Genomic DNA, 23,093 nt, shown 5'->3' on the forward strand with positions numbered 1-23,093 from the left:
CCAACCAGCGAAGACGGATCCAGTCCCTGGGACAGTGTTGCAGAGGACTCAAGAGATATCCGGCTATATCTGTTGCCGCTCGGCGAGGAAGCCTATGCTTGCAAAGAAAGCTGGAAGGTCTCTCACACGGATGTACTGCCTGAAGAACCGCTTCTTGTGCAGCTGCTACAGGAAGTTGGATCAAAGAGAACTCTTCTCAATGCCTCGGAAGCAGACCTATCAGGTTGGGCGAAAGGCGACGTCTTCCAGCATTTGTCTATAACTCAGGGTGAGCAATATTTGTGAACTCCCAGCGAAACAGACAAATACGGAGGGGAAAAACGTAGATGTCGATTTTTCCCAAAAAGACAGCATGCCTCACTGCAGTGGCCCATGGGTCTGGTGCGAAGGAGCGAGAAAACTACCGACTTTGTTGTGCTGGGAGGCAACAGAAAGATGGTAGGGATCTCTCAGTCGAGCAGTATCTTTGTGAAGAAAAGAGTGAAGAGCACGTTCTGTCCCGATCACTTAAACCCGAGGCCGAGCTCGCCTACCAATACATCCCCACCAGGCATGTATCTGGCTAACTGAGCTATTGAGTGCGAACAATCGAGCACCTGCAAATGCTGACAGATGAAACAGGAGGAAAAAACAATTCCCTCTTGTTTGTTGATGTATGCCACTACTGTGGTTTTGTTGTTCAACAAAACCACCGAGTGTCGCAAAACTCATCCTGAATTCTCAGAAGGCCAAAAGACTGCCTTGAGTTCAGGATGTTGATGAGAAGGTACTAATCGCCTAGGTCACACACCTTCAAGACAGTCTTATAGGTGTGCACAAAACCAAGCAGATCACATGAATGCGATCCAGACTGGGTGGTAAGCGGTGAACTGGGAGGCAAGGGGGGGGGGAGCCGAGCCAATCCAGCCTCGCGAAAGCAACCAGGGGCTGGGGAGCAATCTGAGCCAATTGCGCGAATGCAATCGAACTGGACAGGGCGGAACTCGTCTGCCCTGAACTAATGCTAATTTCCCAAACTCTAAACTCTTTTGAGGCTGAGGCCCCTTGAGATGAAGGTTTAAAGGGGAATTCTGTGTCTGCTATCCTGCATGCTCAAACCCTAAGGTTCAAGACACGAGGATGAAACCCAACCAAGCAACTGAAGCAGCTGGCGGGCAGTATCGAGACACCTGGGGTCTCGGTACTTTCTTTCATTCTGTGCCTCTTGCCAGGAGAGCGCTCATGATTCACAGAATTTGAGCGACCTACGAGACTTCCAAAAATCAGGAGCAGCTGCTTTCGGTTTCCTAAAAAATCAAAAAGAGCCAGGCACAGAACCAGTCTTAGGCACAGACTTCTAGGACTGGCAATGAGGGCGCGGCCCCCGAAATGCCAGACCCCACAGTGGAATGCAAATTGGTTCCCGCCCGAGGGCAGGAAGAGCCAACGAGAGAAACTCGCCTCCCAGAAGAGAGTCAGTCTCTTAGAAGTCCCGCAGGACTCCCGAAGGGAGCCTCTTCCCTGCTTCTTCTGGAGTTCGAACTGATAGGATCGAGACACCAGGCTGGGAGCCCGACCAAGCACTGGTAAGCACTTGGGGAGCGCTTGTAGTGCTGGCAGGAAGAGCCGAGACACCAGGGTGCCTCGACCCTTTCTCTCACACTGCTCCCGAATTGGCCCAGGGAGAGTACTCTCCAGACCAGATCGGGATATTTGATATTCCACAGAATCTTGAGCACTCAGAGCAGCTCGTGAACGAGTGCCTGAAGCAGCACCCGTCTTAGAAGTGGAACCTCTGGAACTAGGAACAGGAGCGCAAACCTAGGTCTGAGCACCCGCGGCTCCCGAAACACAAAAACCAAGGGTATGCGAATTGGTTCCTGAACCCGAAGGTTGGGAAGAGCCAACGAGAGACCCACTGCTTCCTCAGAAGGAGGCAGTCCCTAGACATCCAAGGACATCAAGGGGGAAGAAGCAGCCTTCCTCTCCTTTGGCCGATGGAGGTCTATCCAGTTCCCGGGACCCCCTCAAACCTCGGGAGAGGAAGGGAAGAGGCAGCAGAAGACAAAACCGAAGATAAGCTGAAGAAGACGGCGGCTACTTCCACAGGGCGACGTCTTTCACCTTTACTCCGACATCACTTACAGGACGGTGGACACAAAACATCGTGCCTCCAGGGCAGCTAGGCAGGATCACAATGGAAGCAGCCCAGGACATGACCACCATAAGAAGCAGCAGACACAATCAGGACAGCTGATGCAGGAGCTACGGAAGCAGTTTGGAAGGCAGGAGCTACAGCAACGGCCAGGAATGTCACCAGCAGTGACAAGAACGATCAGGACGGCTGCGGCATGAGACCAGGAAGAGCCGCCCAGAGATTGTCGCTGAGTCAACAGGAACATAACAGGAAACAGAAGGAGCAAACAGACCACAGATATGACAAAGGCAGTGCCACAGCATACATAAGGCCAGCAATGACAACAATCGATCCACATCGTTGGGAACAGAGTTGGAATGATCGCAACGTGGAACTATGCCATTCCAACCAAGTACTGTGGTCGATCCCGAAGCAACACTGTATGAACGTCGGGACACCTTCACGCAAAGATATCCCAACTGAGATATCCAGCCAACTACTGCTGTGCCTACGATGCTCACTGTCAACCTGAAAGAAAAAGCAAAGATGATTAGCAGAGGGAGACTCCTCTCACTCCGAGGGGAACTGCCCTACTCAGCAATAGGAAGCCCCCTGAGAAGAGGTTGCCAGGCTGCCCGTGGCCCCCCCCCCTCACAGTCTTTACCCGACAAGTGAGCAAAGGGGGCGAAGGAGAGAGATCTCTCCCAAAGGAGAGATAAGGAAGAACCTACAGGGAGAGAGAAGGAAGGAAGGGAGGCCACCAAATGCGCTGTGGAAGCGAAACTTACTGACGATGCCCGCAACCTTCCCCCCAAACTCTCCATAGCGCAGGCGGCGAAAACAACACTCAGAACAAGTAGAAAGGAAGTAGTCATGCCCTTGTACACAGAGGGCGGGAGCCAAAGAAGGGGAGCAAACTTGTTACATCCTGATCAATGTTGGGGAGTGAAGCTATTACGTCCCAATCTAATATCTCTGAACGGACAGGGGAACGTCTTCAGTATCTAAATAAAGGGCTACTGGAAGAGAAGCATTATCACTCGGTTACAGCCCTCTAAATACGCCCTTGGCCGTCAAACCCAAGAAACAGATGCAGGGGAATGACGGCTTATGCAAGGCTATAAAAAATCGTGGGTTTGTATATTGATAAATATCAAACAGACGTAATATACACAAAAATACAGAAAGATCCCACCAGGATAATAAAGAGCTTAACAACAGTCAGGCAGAGATCTGAAAACATGTCTGCAACGCATGACGGCCGAAAGCAAACTGGAATGTTTACATCTGGGCACGCGGGTATTCCCCGCCTTCCTGATGGTAGTTACTACCTAACCACCACCTTCTTCAAGAGTTTAACGGCCAGCTTTGCCGTAAGTAATTCCTAATGTAAAGGACCAATGGTTTGTATATCGTGTCGGAACAAATAGTAGTTAATTTTGTTGCTGGAGGACAAGATGAAAGTCATATACAAACACATCCATATCTGCAACTTTTTCCAAGATGACCATCTTTTTGCATAACAGCATTCCCAAGGTGTGTTTTAATTTCATAATTCTACTTCAGATACCGGCTGCAATGGGCATTATTCTGAGAACAGGCAATCCCTGGTTATTGGCGGCCTCGGTTATCGGCAATCAGGTTTTATGGCGCTTGTCTAGTGACGACAGTAACGGGATTTTCGGCGCCAATCCCCAGTTATCGGTGCTGATATCCAGTTATCAGCGCCATTAGTACTGTTTTTGCCGATTTTTGGTTATCGTCACACTGTTGAGAACAAACACCTGCCGACAACCATGGACTGCCTGTACTGGCTTCTATCATTTATCTCAGCATCCCTACCACTGCATTCTAATGTGCTGTACCGAATAAATAAATATAGAAACACACCATTTTGTTATATTGAAATATAGGTTTCTAAATTTTTTCTCAGCACTGGTGCCACTGCATGCAAATGAATCTTGCTACACCTTTCCAAAATTTATCATTATATTGTGCTAAAATTCTCCTAAATATTTAACACACATGCTTATTGCTAAGTGTAGCAGTGAATATGGCTGAGTTGATGGTAGGACAGATATACAATAATGGAGAAAACACCTGAAACAAAGACTGAGGGGAAATGTATGACTTATGCAACATTTACATATCTGTGCCTGTGTTAAGCAAACCCATTTCAGTCCACACATCCAAGAATTTAAGGTGAAACCATCCATAAAGAAATATACATTAAGGTTGCTTTAGCTGCATTTTCAGTTTTTGTGTATGTCTACACAATAAACTAATTAAATCTGAAATACATCAGTTATGAAAAGATTTCATACAATACAATTCTGTGTACAAGTTCAGATTGTATTGTATGAATACAATCTGAACTTCTGCACAGAAGGTAAAAGGCTGCGTAGCAGAATGTCAAGTCTTCAATACAAAAGCACAAAGAGAACTGCAGTCATGTCTCATTTACCCAGTTTTCATCCGTAAAAAAATCTCAGGCAATGGTATCTATGACAGATAAATTCTGTAAGATTATCACATGCTTCAACTCATCACTCAACCTACTTCTTATAATTTTTGCCACTGCATCACCTGTCTATCTTTCAAGTGTACATGTTGTGAAGTCTTTTCCCAAGTTATCCACTTTATTAAGGGAAAATGTGTAGTTATGTATTTTCACCATAACTATCCAATAGTATTCTTAATTTTGAAAACTTTGCCCCATGAGTAACATTAGGTGGTTTGCAGTACAAGTAGGAGGTGTCAGTAGCTGACACAGCACCTCTACCTTCTTGTTTAGTTGTAATTCATAGTACAAAGAGGATAGCCAACAGACTTATGTACATGCTTATGACAAGTAAAAAATGCTATATCAACCCTATCCAGAAAGCAAGTAAACAAAAAGATAAAAGGGACTAAGTGTCACAGCAAACATCAATGCATCACTGAGTCATCAAGACAGCTAATGACATATTTGACGTTGTGATTAAAGGCCCTGTCTCGACTAAGTAAAATTCAAGACTTCTTTCTCCACCAAGTACTTTGTGAAGTATGGCATAAGTAAAATAGAGGATTTGTACATTGAAGGGAGACAAATTTATTAGTTAAATTTTACTACACAAAAGAAGATATCACTTACTGGTATTTTTGGGTTTTTCAGATAATCAAGGGAAGCAATCATTTTTTGTTGACTAAACTTCCCTCTCTTCACATAAATGCAACCGTGGACATGAAAATAAAATCCATACAGTGGTATCAACTGAAGGGTGTCCTTCATAACATATCGCAGATGACCCAAGGAACCACAACGCAGGGACACCATATCTGCTATAATCCAGTCAACTGAAAACAAAAAAATACGTAGTAATTAAAGTAGAGATTATGTCAGTACCTTCAATCACTGGAGAAATAGTGGATAATTATTTGATCTTTTCATAACTACTGAATTAATAAATATTTGATCTTTTCGTAACTAATAATAGATGCTTCATTCCCAATTTTCAGGTTTAAAAGATTGTCTGCTGGCTGGATGGCCACACAAAATTCACACTTATGGTTCCTGGGTCCTAGGATGATTAGAACATCTCATTTCTTGTGCAGTTTACGCTACGACTATCAACAGTCAGCAGTTGGAAGGCAGGATACTTAATGTAAGCGATGGCTTTGTAAGAAAAAAATTTTTGTTTTTAAAAGCCTACATTTTTTCTTTTTACAGCAAACCCATTCTTCACATCAGCCTGAATTGCAGTTCAGCTAGGAGGGAAGAACAGCTGGAGAAAGTCTAGAATTACCTGACTGGGTCCATGAATCTAACATGATGTTCACTGTACTCACACTGGCAAGGAACATGAGGCATTAAAGTGGAAAATGAAGTTTTCATAACAAAACTAATATTGTAATACTTACCTGAACACTTAAATTAGCCCTGGTCACTGACCAGCCTGAACTATATCCCATAATTTTACCCAAAAAGTGTGTAATTAACTGTCACCGTTACCAACACTACAGGAAAAATCTTGTCAAATGAGTTACCCGAGGTACTGTTGACAATGCTGTTGCAAATACCAGCCGACAGAGGCCGACATCCCCAACTGAGTCACTCACTATCATAAATTGAAGTGGGGAGGTGTTCAGGTAAGTATTACAATATTAGTTTTATTATGAAAACTTCATATTGCAATACACTCCCTGAACACCTGAATTAGCCCGATTACCAAAATTTTAATGGAGGTGGGATCAATCTAATTCAGCCTGACCTGTCAATGGAGAATAAGCAGGTAACTCATTATCAACCTACTATGTGTAAATGCATGTCACCATATCAATCAATGGTTTCGGTAAAGAGACATGCTGGAGGGAGACCCATCTGGGTTGCGGCACACCCCCTTTTTACAACCGCAGAGGTGGTAGCTCACTGATCTGCTCTACATAGGATATCTGTTTGGTCATACACTCATCATATCAATCAATGCTTTCAGTGAAGAGACATGCTGTAGAGTACTTTGATCATCAGTTAGGTCAGTACTGTCTTGGTCCGTCAACCTCCCATGTGGTTCTTCAGAACCTCTCGTGTATGGAGAAGTACGATAAACCTCCCATGTGGCTATTCAGAGCCTCTCATGTATGGAGGAGTATGATGAACCTTCCATGTGGCTATTCAGAGCCTCTCACGTATGGAGGGGAATGAAGCAGTGTGCCAAGCCGCTGATCCTCTGGATAAGGCCCGACAATCGACGAGTGAAGAAGTATCTCAGTGCCGACGAAAGAGCCTACCCTACTGGAGAACCCCCTTGGACTCTCGTACGGAAATGATCAAAGACTGAGATACTTAAAAACCTACTAAACCTAAGTTCATGTGATTATACTATTACTGCTGCCTAAGATTCTAATGACTATAAAGAATTCCTCTATTTGGTTAACCTAAGAACCTCCGACTAAAGAGAATAGCACCTCAGCTAAATGAACGCACCCTAGATAATAGAGTTAGCCGCTACACACGGACTAAGAGAATAACCCTCCGATGAGGTGAATTGAACGTCTCTTAAGTAAAAGGACGTAAACATCGAGATGGACTTCTAAGAAGCCGCCTCCAGAATAGAAGACACTGAACAATTCCTTAAAACAGAAGCTGAAGTGGTCATACTCCGAATACTGTGCGCTCAGGGTAACACAGAGCTTGAAGACGACGAAGAACCCTCAGAAGCCTGGGAAATCATCTCCCTCAGAAAGTAACTAATCGCATTCTTTGACAGCGGATGGGAAGGATTACGTGGAGAGACGAGAAGTGTATGCGGACGTGGACGGAGTTTCTCACCCTTTGATAAATAGACTTTTAATGATCGCAGCAGACATAAGGACATCTCCGCTGGATCGCCAGTAATGAACTCTTGCAGATAAAGAACCCTAAATGAACGAAGCAGAGGGTTAACCTCCAACTCTGACTTCGCCACGAATTCCAGAAGAAGAGACAAATACATACCATTTCCCACTTAGGAAACCAGCCTAGAAACTGCCTGAAGCTCGCCCACCTTTCTAGCTGTAGTTAAATCCGTAAGAAAAAACACCTAATCAGTTGTCTTAACGTTAGAACTTCCGACAAATCCCACGGAGGAGACCCAGTAGGCAAGACGGAACATTTAATCTTAAAGTAATAATAATAATAATAATCTTTATTGGAGCTCAGGGCCATATACATGGAAGATACAAATAACTACGCACAATCTAGATACATAAGGTAACATGACAAAAATAATTATTGGCATTATACACACAGTGGCTGAAGAAACAGAAAAAATAGAATTCATAAAAAAGGTAATGACAATAATTATATTGGGAGTGACAGAAAAAAATTAAAAATGATAACAATGGAAAATACAGATTGCAGACGATTAATTTCCATCTGGGAACCTTACAGTAGATGGTTACAGAAGTCAGATCCAGAAGGTTAAATACGAATACTGAAAATTGCTAAACTGTACAATTATATTAAACACAGTAATAACAGGAAGTAAGAATACCAAAAACAGCAAGGAACACAGAAATATTATAATAATAATAATAATAATAATAATAATAATAATGACGACAGATTCTGGAGATGACACTTCATACAGTACTTGCAAAAATAGAGAATAAGGCATTTAAGGAACAAACACCTCATTATTCCATCTTTCCCATAATTTAGATCTTCTTCTTGCCTCAATGTTTAGAATGCTTTGTATGAGCAAACTGCTGCTGTTTCTCAGTCTGGTGATCAGACTGGACAATGTCCGCCTCACAATAATTTTCAGATTATCCAGGCGGTTTTCTATGAACATCTGCGTGGCTGAGTGATAGCGAGGAGTGGTTGTGAGGCGTCTCAGAATGTCACTGTGAACAACAGTGATGCGTCTCATGGTCTCTCGGGTATAGTTCGTCCAAAGGGAACACCCATATATACTGTAGCAGTACGAGTGGAAGAGCAGCAGTTTCGTTTCTTGGCGACAGAAGGCAAACCTCCTTGCGATCATGTTGCCAGTTGCACATAGTTTATGACGCCTCTGTTCTATGTCTGCCGTGTCTTTTAGGTTGTCCGTGATAATGTGTCCCAAATACGGAAATTCAGGCACGATTCCAGGCGATGATTCCCAAGGAAAATTAGTGGTTCTGCAATATGCTTAAGCGATCTCGGGAGCAGCGACATACACTGGGTCTTAGTTTCGTTGTATAGGATATCAAATTCCTCTGCATATTGGCGGCAGGCGTCGATGAGTCGCTGGAGACCTTGCACTGATGGGGAGATCAGAACCACACCATCAGCATAACATAGGTTGTTTATTGTTGTTTTGTTGATAGTTCATCCGATTGGGAGTGAGTTCAGTTTGACATTCAAGCAATCTGTGTACATGTTAAACAGGTTTGGAGAGAGAATGACCCCTTGCTGAAGCACATTTAGGAAGCCGAAGGTGTATGACAATACGTTACCCCATTTGACACAGAATTGCTGTGTGGAGAACCAACAACAGAAAATGCCAATTAGATATAGAGGTGTGCCTCGTTTGTGCAGCTTCAGGTAGTTTACTCTGTCAAATGCTTTTCTCACATCTACAAAACATAGGAAAACAGGAGAGGCTGATGATAGGTAATAGTTCAGCAATTCTTTCAGGATGTAGATGCAGGTGTCGGTTCAGTGGTTTGCTTTAAAGCCGAACTGCTTGTCAGTAGTTTGTAAAAAGGGGAGAAGTCTCACTAGAAGAACGGACTCAAGTATCTTCGACGCAATTGTAGTAATTGCAATCGGGCGATAATTGCCAGGGTCAGCTGCATCGTTTAGCTTGTTTTTTATTAATGGTATTAAGTGAACTAAGAGCAGGGGTCTGGGAGAAACTGGTGAATTATGCACGCATTGAACAGAGCAGCTAGCAAAATGTAAATTGTCGGATGGTAGAATTTGAAAGCTTCAGCAGGCAGACCATCGCAGCCGGGCGATTTATTATTAGGTAGGTTGTTTATGGCCTCGCTGATGTTACCTGGCATAATACAATCGGCGAAATGAAACTGAATACTATCAGTAAGGAGGTTATTTACATCCCTAAGGGAGTCTTGATCGTTTATGCAATTCAGGATAGTGCTGAAATAATTGCCCCACATTCTTGCGATAGCCTCGTCACCGACGGCTTCTCCTACTCTCTGTGATAGCTTTTTAGTTTTGGGATTTAGAGACTGAATGTCCTTCCAAAGATGGGGGTAATCACTAGATTCTAATTTCATAAACATTGCATCAGCTCTTAGTTGTTTTTCATTCAGTCTGCAATGCTTAAGGGCAAGTTTGAACTGCGGTCTCGCCTGCCTCATTAGCAGTGCAAAGTGTCCTTCCCTTGGGCTACCATTTTGCCTCCACAGTAGAAACATTTCTCGTGAATGTGTATAAAGATCTTTAACCATTCAGGTACATTACGAGAATTGCCTTGATGAAATCTAAAGGTATCCCTGCTAGAGGACAGCATAGTGGAAATTATATTCGAATAGAATTCTTTCAGATCTCTCCTGTGATGATTGTTTCTACATTTTGGGTTAGTGCACAGTAAGGTGTCTGCCAGTTGGGCTATTGACCGCAGCCTGGTTTCCGTGGTTTCCCTGAAGGATCTGGTTTTCTGTTGGTTTTTAAAATCCCACTTAACACCAGGTGGGTGATCAGTTAGGGGGTTCATGGTAAGGAGGGATGGGGTACTGAATGACACCTGTAAGGGGATGTGATCATAGCCCATTGCAAGATCGTAGTGAATGTTGCAGGTCACAATAGTCATGAAGTTGTGGGGACGTGATGCAGTGGTCCAGCCAGGAGGTTGTAACTGTGTCCGTTCTGTTCTGTACATAGGTATAGGAGGAGGGAGGGAGGAGCATTATATCGCTAATTCGGAGAGCGTGATTTTGACAGAAGCGAGTAAGTTCATTATAAAACTGCTTTGTGGGGTGAGAATTAAGGTCCCCAATTATACAAATATGACCAGCAGTAGAGTCGTGAATAATGCTGCGTAACTCACATAGGATCATGCAGTACTGATCAAAATTATTCTTTTCCCAGGGCATATAAACATTAATTATTCGGATCTTAGAGTCCCCTACTGTCACTTGAAGCCACAGCAATCTATCACTCCTACAGGTCATGGATGGTCTTACTACTAGAAATTTTCGGGAAGATGGAAACTACACATACTGCTAAGCGTTGAGCGGTAGGCAGCAATAGCCGAATACGAAAGAACCTTGACTTTCCGAAGGAATAAAAGAAAATAGCCGAAACCACATCCAAACGATGAACCACGGACTCAGAAACCTGTTGTAAAGAACTCGAAGCAGGAAATAAAACCAAAGATGGATCCAAAGACAAAGTCGTCACACTAGAAACCCCAACCGAACCCGAACTCAAAGATGACTGCACCTTCCACTTCTCTTCCTGAACACTTCCTAACCTATTTTCCCTACTCGTCTGTGTCTTACCTAACTCTACATCAACCTCAGAACTTACGCCTTGAGTGGGAAGGGGGAAATCTGCTGCCAACAGTGCCTGCTCCGAGCCGGGGGGGCCAGCAGAACCTACCTTCGAGGCTTGCGGTTCTCCATGACCCCCAGCACCCGTTAGACATACTGGATGATAACCTGTCCTCTAACTTCTTGAACAACTCTGAATCTAACACTACCTTGTCCACTGATGGTAACCCTACAGTTGGTCCTGACCTGCGCTTATTCTTCGAGGCTAAGGATTTTCTGTGTTTCAAATAATCCTCCATTTGATCTACTGACAAGGACCTACACTCATCACAACTCTGACTGATACTATACTGAACCTTCCTGCATAAAATACAAGCAGAATGTCGACCGTTTTTGTTGGTGGCCATCCTACGCTTGCAGGACGCACAGGACACGCAGGGCCGATGAGCAGCAGCATCTCCAGCAGTAGAAGGCTCGGTCGTCGAAGCTGTAGACGAAGTAGAAGCAGCGGCGCTGGCAGACGGCGATGTCTTCTTGCCTGACTTATCTATAATGAGTCCAAAGTACCGATCCAAAATCAAAACCGGGAGAGAAGTTCAAAATCCAGTCAAAAAGCGTAAATCCAGAAGAAAAGGAGTTGAAACAGTCCTAAGTCGTGATCTGATATCCAAATTCTTTAAATAGGGGTCAGGCTAAATGACCAAGAGTTCGCCTGATATGGGACACGTCCACACACCACGGCGAACTAATAACAATTGGGGATGTCGACCTCTGTCGGCTGGCATTTGCAGCAGCGTTGTCAACGGTACCTCAGGTAACTCATTTGACAAGATTTTTCCTGTAGCGCTGGTAACGCTGACAGTTAATTACACACTTTGTGGGTAAAATTATGGGGATAGTGTTCAGGCTGGTCAGTGACCAGGGCTAATTCAGGTGTTCAGGGAGTGTACTGCAATACAAGTTGTAATGTGAGACTGAAATTCTACAAAGATATTACACTGAGCTACTGACAACGGCAATGATTCAATAACCAAGTGAGAGCATGAACCAAATACTGTATTTCTCCTCAATAAACTGAATGCAACATATAAAAAATTATTAATGTGCCTATGAGTAATAAGTCTGAAGTTAACAGAAAAACTAACACCACTAGATAGAAAACTAATACAAAATATAACACTAAATAATTGTTAACTTACCAAGGGACAGAATTAAATATGAAATAACAATGGCGAACTAGAAACAACACTAGTTACACCAAGACATCACTTCACCAACAAATTAATTCACTCTACTCGCAATAATTTTCCAAGATTAAATTCAATCTAAAAGTAATAAGAGTAAGGTGGCATAAACCCCACTAGTTGGAGCTAAGTCTATACTTTGAAAAATCAGATACTCTGAAGATTCACTAAACTGTTCAATGCATAAGTGAAAAGGAAGTAGATAAAACATGAACAATGAAATGCATGATTAAAGAGAAATATGCTTAAATGACCACAAAATTATTAACATTAGACTTCAAAGTTTATTGCAAACTTGCTAGACACAAAGAGTAAGGTTCTTACTTGACCACAATCTAGGATTAAAGCAGAAGTATGTGTTGCAGATGCAGAGACAAATTTAGTGCTTAGAATTCATGAAGATCATAAATGTGGACTAATGTAAATGATGGGTTTATTGTGAAACGAATTTCTTAAAAGTCAAATCATTTAAAACACCAATGTTATATATGTGCCTACTTTCGAGCTGAAAATTACCAAGTTGCCGGCATTCTTCGTAAATAATAATGCTTACCTGTTGACTGATGATTTCCTAGGTAGAGGACGCTTTCTCTTTTCTTCAAAACATCATAGGCATCTCCATATAAAACAACCTTAAAAGAGATAGTGGAATTCAAGTTATAATGTTTTATTATTCCCAAGAAATCCTCCTTCAGTATTATAATAATCATCATCATTACTATAAGCCACAACCCTCATTGGAAACGCAAGGATAAGAAACGTAGGAGATTACAATTATCAGTCCCATAATTTAAGATGTGAGGAAGCTACTGGGGACCAAATAGGGAAACAATATCTAAAACAGAAAAATGAATGAATTAAAAACTTTCCTCTTGACAGAGGTCTCCAAAAATTTTCAAAGCCTAACTATACCAGTTTGTGATAAAGAATACCTAGAGTTTTAGAAATGAGGCTTCTCAATCTGAATGGGGCAAGTTGGTGTGACTCGGATTTCCTCATCCACAGATATCATAGTCATATCCCGATAAATAATCTCTGTCCTTATTTGTCAATTCCCATTAATTCTGATAATTAAGCATTAATTTCCAAATAATGCTAAGAGATTCCATTCATCTACTGAGATTCCAATGACATAAACTGACATCATCAACATAAAATTTTCAGCTAACATTGTGTAATCTTGACTTTTTATATGTTCTTTCCCATTCTTAAATATTACTACAATAAAGTGCTAGACAGGTATTCAACTTCAAAATTATATCATAACCAGCTTTATATCATGGGAAATCAATTCACAGAAAGTAATTAAAGAAAAACATTTATCCATATGTGGTCAGAGTGATTTACCAGAGACAAATTCTGGGACCATACAAAACCTATATGGGTTAAGGACATAAATGAACAGCTAAAATGGTATGCTACATTGAAAGTTTATGGTATATAATAATGCAGGCAATTAAAAAACAAAAAGGTAGAAATCCTCACCTCTAGTCTTGTGCAGGTTTCAAAGAAAAACAAAACCAGCCTCTGGTAAAGGCTGTACAGTTTGTCATCACCCCACTGAAACATCCATCCTGGAAGCATCATTGAAACTCCTCTCCATACTAGCCATAGCCCGAAATATTCTGGGGCCATGCCGAACATGATGACGGAACCCAACGCATACCTGAATAAGAGTACAAGAGTTGAAATGTCACACAAGCTTCAAGAACTTCTCAACATACCACAATCCTACAGCTGGACCAAAGAAAATTAAGAATTTCAATACATCAATTTGGTTTAACTCTCTAACAACCGAATAATAGTAACAACAGCACAAGACTATACTTGCACATAATGAACAACTGTTTTTTCAAAGTGCTTTTCCTAAATTCAGTACTGTATTAATTATACAATGTACAGTAAGTATAGAGAAACCACTAGATTAGGACATGAAAAAATTTAATTCTACATTTCCTAGTTTAGCTGGTAAAATTACAATACTATTGTCTATACACACTTGTAGGAACGAGAGCAAGAAATTCTTGTGAGAATTAAATTTACATAGCTACACAAATGTGGACAGTTCTGGTTGACAGAGATTCTTACAAAACCATTACAACAAAATCCAAACAAAGGGGATTATCTTACATGATTTCCAAAAACAAAGTTTAACATAATTTCTTATTCATAAATACAAAATTCTGCCTACATATACCATATACAATTCCTTCAACATTGGGCCATGAGAAGACATTACTCACTGAAGAAAAAAAATTGTCTTCTACCAACTCAGTATCCATCTCATAGGGGTAAGGGGGTAACTCAACCAATATTTATTCAAAAATCATTCCTAATCTCAGCAGGATGCAGCTCCATATTGGCTCATGAAGGAACTTCTACTCTTATTGGTGCAGAGCTCATTAACCCTCTGACTCACAATCTACAGATATGACTCATTGGATCCAGATTACATAACTGAAAAGGAAAAACCTTCCTGTCAAGAGTTTTTCCCCTGGGAGGTATTTTGTCAGTAGGCAAACTGACAAATCAGCTTGAGTCAGCAGAGGAAAAGTGCCTTGCCTGAGACCACTACAGTTAAAACAGCTGTCTTGCCTCCAGCGTGTAACCCAGGGTGCTCTGTATTGCTGAGAGGAGTTTGACAAAGAAGTGGTTGGTTTACTATGATCAACAGCTGACAAAAGACCCCAATGATCTGTCTAAAAAAACCTTGAAAACTTGTCTGAAGGGCCTCTGAAGATGTATCCTCAAGTCCAAACAGATTCCCCAAACATGAGTTGGATCCTCTCCTGAAAGAGAGGCTTACACATTAGTCTGGGGACATGGACATGACAGATCAGCCCTGGCAGTAGCAATCACTGAATCATTACATGAGTTTGACTCATATCAACCCAAAACTGTGGTCCACTTTCCTGTACATTTCCATATGATCAACCAAAGCTGACAAAGTAGAAGCTACAGACAACTGCTCATGCACACACTGAATGTCGGATGAACCAGGAATACCCAGTGTCTATATGATCACAAGCATGCAGCCCGCCACAATACCCTGCAGTCCTGTAAGGCAGTGACCTTTCACAAGTGAACCTTATTTCAGCAAATACACATGATCCAGGGATTGTGCACATGTTCATCAGTTCTGAAGGTTCATACAATCAAATACAGAGGTTATCATGATACCTAGCAGTATCATACAGCAGCAACCTGCTGCACATGTACCTTCTGTCTGCATTCACCCTAGCGCTCATGCACTCTCTGACTCTACTCTGCATACCTCAGCAAAGGTGTAAACAAGGAAATGGTAAAGGGTAGCAACCTGTTGCAAATGAACCTTCTATCCGCATGCCCCAATTCAGGGATCATGCACATACTGACTCCTCTCTGCGTACCTCAGCAGAATTATAAACAAGGGAAAGGCACGAGGCAGTCCTCGTGACTTGGAAGGAAACAGGAGGCACTGTTTCATGAGGTTTCAGCCCGATGTCAACCATACCTCCGGGCAACCATACCTACAGCATGTGTCTCATCCACAGAAGAGTAATGCCATCGTTAATCCCCAAAGAAGGAAGATGCTCATTCAAAGTCTTACAGGACTCCTTGTGAGACAGGTTCTGAGACCTCTCTTCTTCTTAATGAACACCATGTTCTTTGGAAGCTTGAATTTCAAGTCAATGGCCCAAATGGGCTTGTTCCATATGAATAGGCTTTATCTCTGAATATAATAATAACAATGGAAGAAAAAAGGTACAAATGAAGAACAGGAGTAAGAGGAAGTCAGGTTACTTTAGAACACAAGTTGAGGCAGGTAGTAGTGCTGGAGGAGAACAGCTCGTGATAAACAACATAGGGATATCTCCGCAAGCAAAATGATGGCTACAGGAAGCTTCAACAGCATTGAGTTCCTTAGCATGAACACAGGCAAGACAGGTCACTCAGCTTACAGTACTGTGGAGCAGAAATGTCTGTCAGTACTCCAGTGAAGTCGCCAACAAAGCAAATGTGCTGCTGTCTCACCTGGGTTGACACTGTCAGAGTGCGAGCTGGTCTCCTACCTGCTTGTGCGTACCTCCCTCAGTGAACCAGAGGTGAGAGAGAGAGAGAGAGAGAGAGAGAGAGAGAGAGAGAGAGAGAGAGAGAGAGAGAGAGAGAGAGAGAGAGATCCTGTGGAATCAAAGGCTTAATTCCCTTTGCAGAAATGGGCAAACATCTACTCCTACTGTCCCTCTCCACTGTGAAGGAGACTTGCTAGCACATTCCTCACAGGACCTACCCCTATGGAAACAGATATTGGTTCATATTTCTGTAAAATTACAAATTATAGTCATGTATATATTAAGACCTGCTAGGTTCCGAACCTAGGTCTCTTTTTTTCTTGAACACAGCCAAACTCTGAAACAAGTCCCCCATCATCCAACTGTAGTATCAGAATTTGACCTTGAAATAAGTGATGAGGGACTAAAATGATTATTGGTAAGGATTTGATAAATAGACAGTACATGGTAAGGTGTTGTAAATAATCATAGTTTGATCAATGAGCAAGGTAATGTAATACACTCACTACAGTGTAGCTTGAAAAGAAATAAAATTTGACGTAGTGCCAGTATAGGGGATCGAAATTAAAGCAATATACTTTTTAAGACAGAGCACCCTAAGCTGGGTTAGGTCAGGTTAGTGAAGGCAGGCAATTGTGCCACTCTCCATTCCCCATCTTAATAACTAACTTGGTTTCTTACTGTTGTCCCCAGATATTGTTGTGCATGGGAAGTTAAGAAGGTTTATGCATATAGGCTAGGCTAGTTCTTACTAAAATTATACCAAATGTTAAAATCATGTAACAATTTAGCCTACATTTCAGTAAATAAGTAATATATAAGGTATATGATATTCACACAGTACTGCACGGGTTAATAGGTAAGGTTAGCTAGGTAAGGACATTCACATAAGGAACAGGGGATTATTGGATAGCTTCATTAGGGCGGTAATGAATAACACAAGTGCACAACAAAACACGTAGCCTAAACCTACAAAAACGCAGCGTTATAATAAACCACTACAGAAATATCGCATTAAACCTGACGCCCTGCAAAATGGGCCACGCGTATCCTGTTGTTACTCAACCATTGATACGGAGTCCTACCGAAAGTCCTATTATTATACAGTATTACTGATCTGGGCCACCCAACTGTCACTTAAATAAGTGATAAACATGACCTTATGAAATGGTTCCTGCGGTCAATTTTAACATTTTTTAATTTTATATCGTACCTGGCAGTTCCTACAACTCGCATTTCCGACGAAAATAAGGCTGGTGGTCGCTTAAAAGTTTTGTTGCTATCACGATTTTGTGTACAGCGAGAGAGACACACACAGATGATCACATCGAAATGCAGCCCTCCAGAAGCAGCAGCCTCCAAACATTCGTGTTGTTTCTATTAACAAAGTTACGTAATTATCTGACATCTTACATTTAAAATCTCGATTTTATTTTTAATATAAAGGTTCTTAAAAAATTAAGATATAATTTTATTTTCTTAACACAAGTTCACCAGACATTTTAAGCGCATAACAACAACTTTAATTTCGCACGTTTTCCTTATTGATTATGTAATAATCGTCTAAGACATTTTTATTTAAAACTTACATTCGATTTTATTTTTTCAATACAAAGCTTCTTATGCTATTAGACCTTTGTTTTATTTTTATACAATTAGTTCGCCTGATATTTTAAGCACATATTCTTTACTGATTTGAATTCTTCGACAGTTTTTGGGGTTTTCTCTTAATTACCTTGACATTTTATAGTTTCCTCACAAATTATTCTGCTCTTTCAAACATAGCTAACGGTGCGTTCCCATCACATGCTTTTCCTTAATTGATATTCCCAGTTGCTTCCTTCTTTCATTAATTTTTCTTCTATTATTTTAACTGCTGCTAACTGTAACAGTATTTTAGATATTTCAAAACAAACCTCATAAAGAAAATATAATTATGAAGGATTAACCCATCAGCATTTGCAAGTTATCTAGCACTCCAAAGTGCCTTGTTAACAAAAACCGTTGAACATTGATCAGAACTAATGTGGTAATCATTTCGTAAAATAAAAAGTAAAACTTCTCATTATCTGCATGAAAACGCAAGTAAAAAATAATATTAATGAAATGATTCCGAAGTTATCAATCAGAACAAGATACAGATATCACAATCATTGGAATTTGAACCATGTCTCCCCAAACACCCTTTTTTTCATTAGGTAGATTTAGTTACTCTCGCTCAAGTCCTGGGTAAACACTCTTGGTCACCTTAATGCCCACGAACAGGAGCGTGCGATGGCATATGGCCAGCTTAATCTAGACTCAGTTTAGCGGTGTTCTCAGCTGGGGCATTTGATTTGAACCTGCTACGCTCAATCTTCTTCTTCTGTTACTAAGCAGCCTAAATTTATAACTCGATTAGAGATACCGCACAATCGAAATGTCCTGACCGGATTTGATAATGTGATTATGATAAATGCACGTGAATGAAATATAACTGAGAAAGTGAATTCGATGGATAAAAACGAAGAGGAAGGGGCTTAGAATCAGCTAAATGCAAAACCAAACACCAAATTATGGAAAGCCAAACGGAATTATAATGTCATTAGTTGTAGCTAATAATAATAATTCTTATTTTTATGATAAGCCTTGCATTATAAAACGTGAAAGACCATTCCCGGATGTAAAACACTGTAATAAACATAAAACTAACATAGATTAGAGGTCAGCTCATCCCATCTTCACAGAAGAGAAGATAAAAAAAAAAACGAATGGAAGATACAAAAAATGTAGCAACCTTGAACTTCAAGATGATAATATATTCGATGTGGGGCTCGATAAGCATTTTGACAAGTAGTAGTGTGAGGTACACGGCTCTGGCCTGTCACTGAAGATAATCTTTAACCCACTGAGACCGAGAGAGAGAGAGAGAGAGAGAGAGAGAGAGAGAGAGAGAGAGAGAGAGAGAGAGAGAGAGAGAGAGAGAGAGAGAGAGAGAGTTGGTGCTGAGGTTTGCACCACAACAACAGAATGAAATGCTAAACTTTTCAGATCTACCTGCAGAGAGAGAGAGAGAGAGAGAGAGTTAGGGTATTTTAGCTAGGATATAATGAGTCACTTAGGTTAAACTGACTCCCCCATCATCATTTTCTGAGGAATCTTAATCGTAATGAGTCATATATAATGACAGGTAAACTCTCGGTAACCGTTCATACCTAGCAGGTAAATATTCAATTGGCAATGCAATTCACGAACTAATGAGTTGGGAAAGGCGCAATTTACACCTTATTAGTATTCTGTCCTTCCTTTTCATAACGTATTATTAAATATCAAAGTCACAGCAAAAAGACAATTTTATTTAACGGGCTTAAAAACAACAATGGTGTCAAATATACTTCCAAAACATTGGTTTAATTCATCCCAATTCTAATACGAATAATACAGTTGCCAAAAGGTTGACTTTCCGGCTATGGAATGGAATGGAATATAAAATTTAAGCCAAAAGCCAAGCGCTGGGATCCATGAGGTCATTCAGAGCTGAAAGGGAAACTGAGAGTAAAAAAGGGGTTAAAGGTGTAACAGGGGGAAAACCTCGCAGTTGCACTATGAAACAATTTTTAGGGGATGGTGGAAAGTAAGATGGAGGAAAGAAAAGATGAACAAATAGAAAATGATTTTCTCAAGATTTAATACTGTTGGATCATCAACGATTAGAAATAACGTCTCCAGGTCATAAAAGTACTGAAATGACATTATTCCTACAAGGAAAATAACGCATTAGTTCCCGGATTTTAGAAGTATGAGAAGTGCATTCTTATTCGTTAATGTTACTGCAACATAGTTTATCTTTTCTCTTCTTTTTACAACTTCAAGATAACTTAATCATTCTCATATATCCCTGTCGCATTAAACCAAAATTTTTTTTAGAGATAAAATACAGAACTATTACTGGTAACAACAAATTCTATTAAAAAAATCCTTTACCAATAAATAAATAAGGTCACTACACTTTAAACATAACTTTCATTTAGTCACTGACCTTTAATTACAGACAATTTGGTCTCCAACATCCTGTTCTTAACTCCTTTCGGCCAAAGAGCAACAGAATGACACGGCATAAGAAAAGTGTACAGTAAGTATATAGTCTTTTTCTCCAGAGTTGGCTTTCTCTTTGATCAGACCCGTTTCACTGTCATGCGCAAATTCGAAGTGCATTTACCTACTGAACGTTTCACCGCTCTCTGTGTGTGTGTGTGTGTGTGTGTGTGTGTGTGTGTGTGTGTGTATGTGTGTGTGTGTGTGTGTGTGGGTAGGTCTAAAGGTTCAGGTGCTCATTCCGCTATTATGTTATAAACCCCAGCATCAACTCTCTCTCTCTCTCTCTCTCTCTATCAATGACGAACCTATTGCTTGTAAAATCGAGCTTAAACTAACATTACCTGACGTACAGTATTTTAAAACTTGTATCGTATATATGCTGAGGTTAACGAACGAATGTTTCTTTTTTGTCGACAGTAATTGCGGGAGGAAAATGTTTGCACTTTCTTTGCCCGTGGTAAGAACGCTTATATAAATAAGCGGCGTTACTTTCTCTCGAGTTTTTCCTGGCGAATATCATACTTCTTTCTCTTATTCTTGTCTCTCCCTTCCTTCCAACACTAGTTAAGGGAAACTGTAATGCATAATGGCTCGTCGACTATTTTTCCTTTCTTGTCACCACTCAATTTCCTGTTACTGGAAACATTTTTTTAAGAGAGAGAGAGAGAGAGAGAGAGAGAGAGAGAGAGAGAGAGAGAGAGAGAGAGAGAGAGAGAGAGAGAGAGAGAGAGAGAGAGAGTTGGGTTTAATGCTAGGCAGGATCGGGAAATGATACTCAGCATGGTTTCGTATCTTCATTGCACATCTTACAGAGAGAGAGAGAGAGAGAGAGAGAGAGAGAGAGAGAGAGAGAGAGAGAGAGAGAGAGAGATCAGTATGGGAGGTAAGTTTTTTCTTTTTGAAGAACCAATACACTTTTCACGGTACGTTGAACAAAACCAAATTTCTGTTCATGTTCTTGACTTGAGTATAAATAATGCTGAAATTATTTATTCCACATCATAAGTAATTGCTAACCACATTATAATAGTTTAAAGCAATATCTAAGTGATAACGAGATCGTATACAAGAATTTCATTACGCTACAACTTTTCATTCTTCAAGCAACGCACGGAATTGGATCCCCTAATACTGTCTGACCTTGAAATACAGTACGGCTAAGCATGATACAAAAAATATCCCAAGGTTAAATCACTTTACATAACAGGCAACAATCATTTAAATATTTAATACTTTAATGGATGGCTGCTATACAATGGCAATAAAGCACCCATAACAAACGTACAAGCAAAATAGTTGATTGGTTAGGCGTTGATAAATGAGAAACATTACCAAGATGTGTCTCATCTTCTTGAAGGCTGCATTTCCACACCCACACACGACCTACCAAAGCAGTAGTTGTTGTCGTCTGCTCCATGATAGGTATGCCGGCACATATTTGCTATATTCTCCCTCAATTACGTAAGATTAAGACGTTATTTCGTAACATTTTCCCCCATACCAAGATACCTAAGCAAAAATCTTCGCGTGAGTCTTCTTATCACCGGCAATATTTGAAATTCTTGAATGTTCGCTCCGTCCTTAGACATTTTAACATCGGCTTGCGTGTTGCACCACTTAATCGCCAAATAATTCCAATTTGCTTATGTACGACGAAATATAATCCTAAACGATACATAAATTACGAGTAATCTTCCTTTTTTATTTTTCGAACGCAGACCCCCTGGTGTTCAAAATGCGGGAAAAAGAAATTACCGCTGTGCCCACAAACAAAAACCACAGACGATAAACAAGACATCCTGTACGAGATATATATGAGTATTGTGACATTACTTATTACAAACGAAGAACAAGTCACCACATGCATCTTGAACATGTATATCACAATCACAAAAATAAAAAAATAAAAAAAATCGATAACAGGCCAAGCAAATAATGAACAGTTCCCGCAAATTTACACGCAAGACCTTTGCTGGCAATTGACGTACCTCACAGACTTGAGAAATAAATCCACGTGGGCCTCTAGGACTTTGAAATATCTCTCCATCATCTGCACGACGGGCATTGTGGCAAAAATGCGAACGACTGACGAGAGGTGACGTCAGTGAAACGCGAGATTAGGAAGGAAACGTTCGGCGGATACCCGGGTTGCTTCTGTGACCGCGGACCAAGCCCAACTGAGTTTTGTTTTGTGACTGCCTCTCTCTCTGCTGCTCTGGGCCAGGGACTCTCTTTCTCACAGAGGGAGCCCGGAGGCCGGAGGTAGCTAGTACCTAGCTGCTGGTGAGGGAAGAGGAAGCGACAGCCGACGGAGCCAGTGAATGGTTACTAGTCCTAGCTATCAGGTCTCCTGCTATCATTTATTTGTACGTTGAACTCCGCTGACGCTACAAGATCAAAGGTCCACGAAAGTAGCTTCGATAGTTCTTGGGCAATCCGCAACTATTGGATTTTATAGCTCCTGTGCTTCTGAAAACAACTTTCTTATCGATGATTTCATTTGTTCGATTTATTCTGAGACCTTGTTTTGAACATCTAGGTAACTGAAGCAATGGAGCTAAAATTGACTAACAAAAGAGGAGAGAGAAAATATACAATCTGGAAATGCCCTTATCAATTATATAGTTTCCGGTAGTACAGTAA

At 41.0% G+C, this 23,093-nt stretch overlaps 1 protein-coding gene across 4 annotated transcripts in view; it reads right to left on the minus strand.

Moving 5' to 3' along the window:
* Positions 1–22,785, minus strand: part of LOC136832735 (1-acyl-sn-glycerol-3-phosphate acyltransferase epsilon-like) — a 42,329-nt gene extending 19,544 nt beyond the window's left edge. For 2 of the 4 annotated variants that reach the window (XM_067094252.1, XM_067094251.1), the window contains exons 1-4: positions 17,587–17,731; positions 13,807–13,987; positions 12,875–12,953; positions 5,250–5,452 (exon numbers count right to left, since the gene is read on the minus strand). In XM_067094252.1, coding sequence (XP_066950353.1) covers positions 5,250–5,452; positions 12,875–12,953; positions 13,807–13,987; positions 17,587–17,609 — 486 coding nt within the window. In that variant the 5' untranslated portion in view covers positions 17,610–17,731. Of the gene's footprint in view, positions 1–5,249; positions 5,453–12,874; positions 12,954–13,806; positions 13,988–17,586; positions 17,732–22,438 lie in introns of those variants that run through there. The other 2 variants (XM_067094249.1, XM_067094250.1) reach the window with 2 other exon arrangements.
* Positions 22,786–23,093: the final 308 nt, after the last annotated feature.

The sequence above is a fragment of the Macrobrachium rosenbergii genome, chromosome 50 (assembly GCF_040412425.1).
Source record: "Macrobrachium rosenbergii isolate ZJJX-2024 chromosome 50, ASM4041242v1, whole genome shotgun sequence".
Taxonomy (NCBI): domain Eukaryota; kingdom Metazoa; phylum Arthropoda; class Malacostraca; order Decapoda; family Palaemonidae; genus Macrobrachium; species Macrobrachium rosenbergii.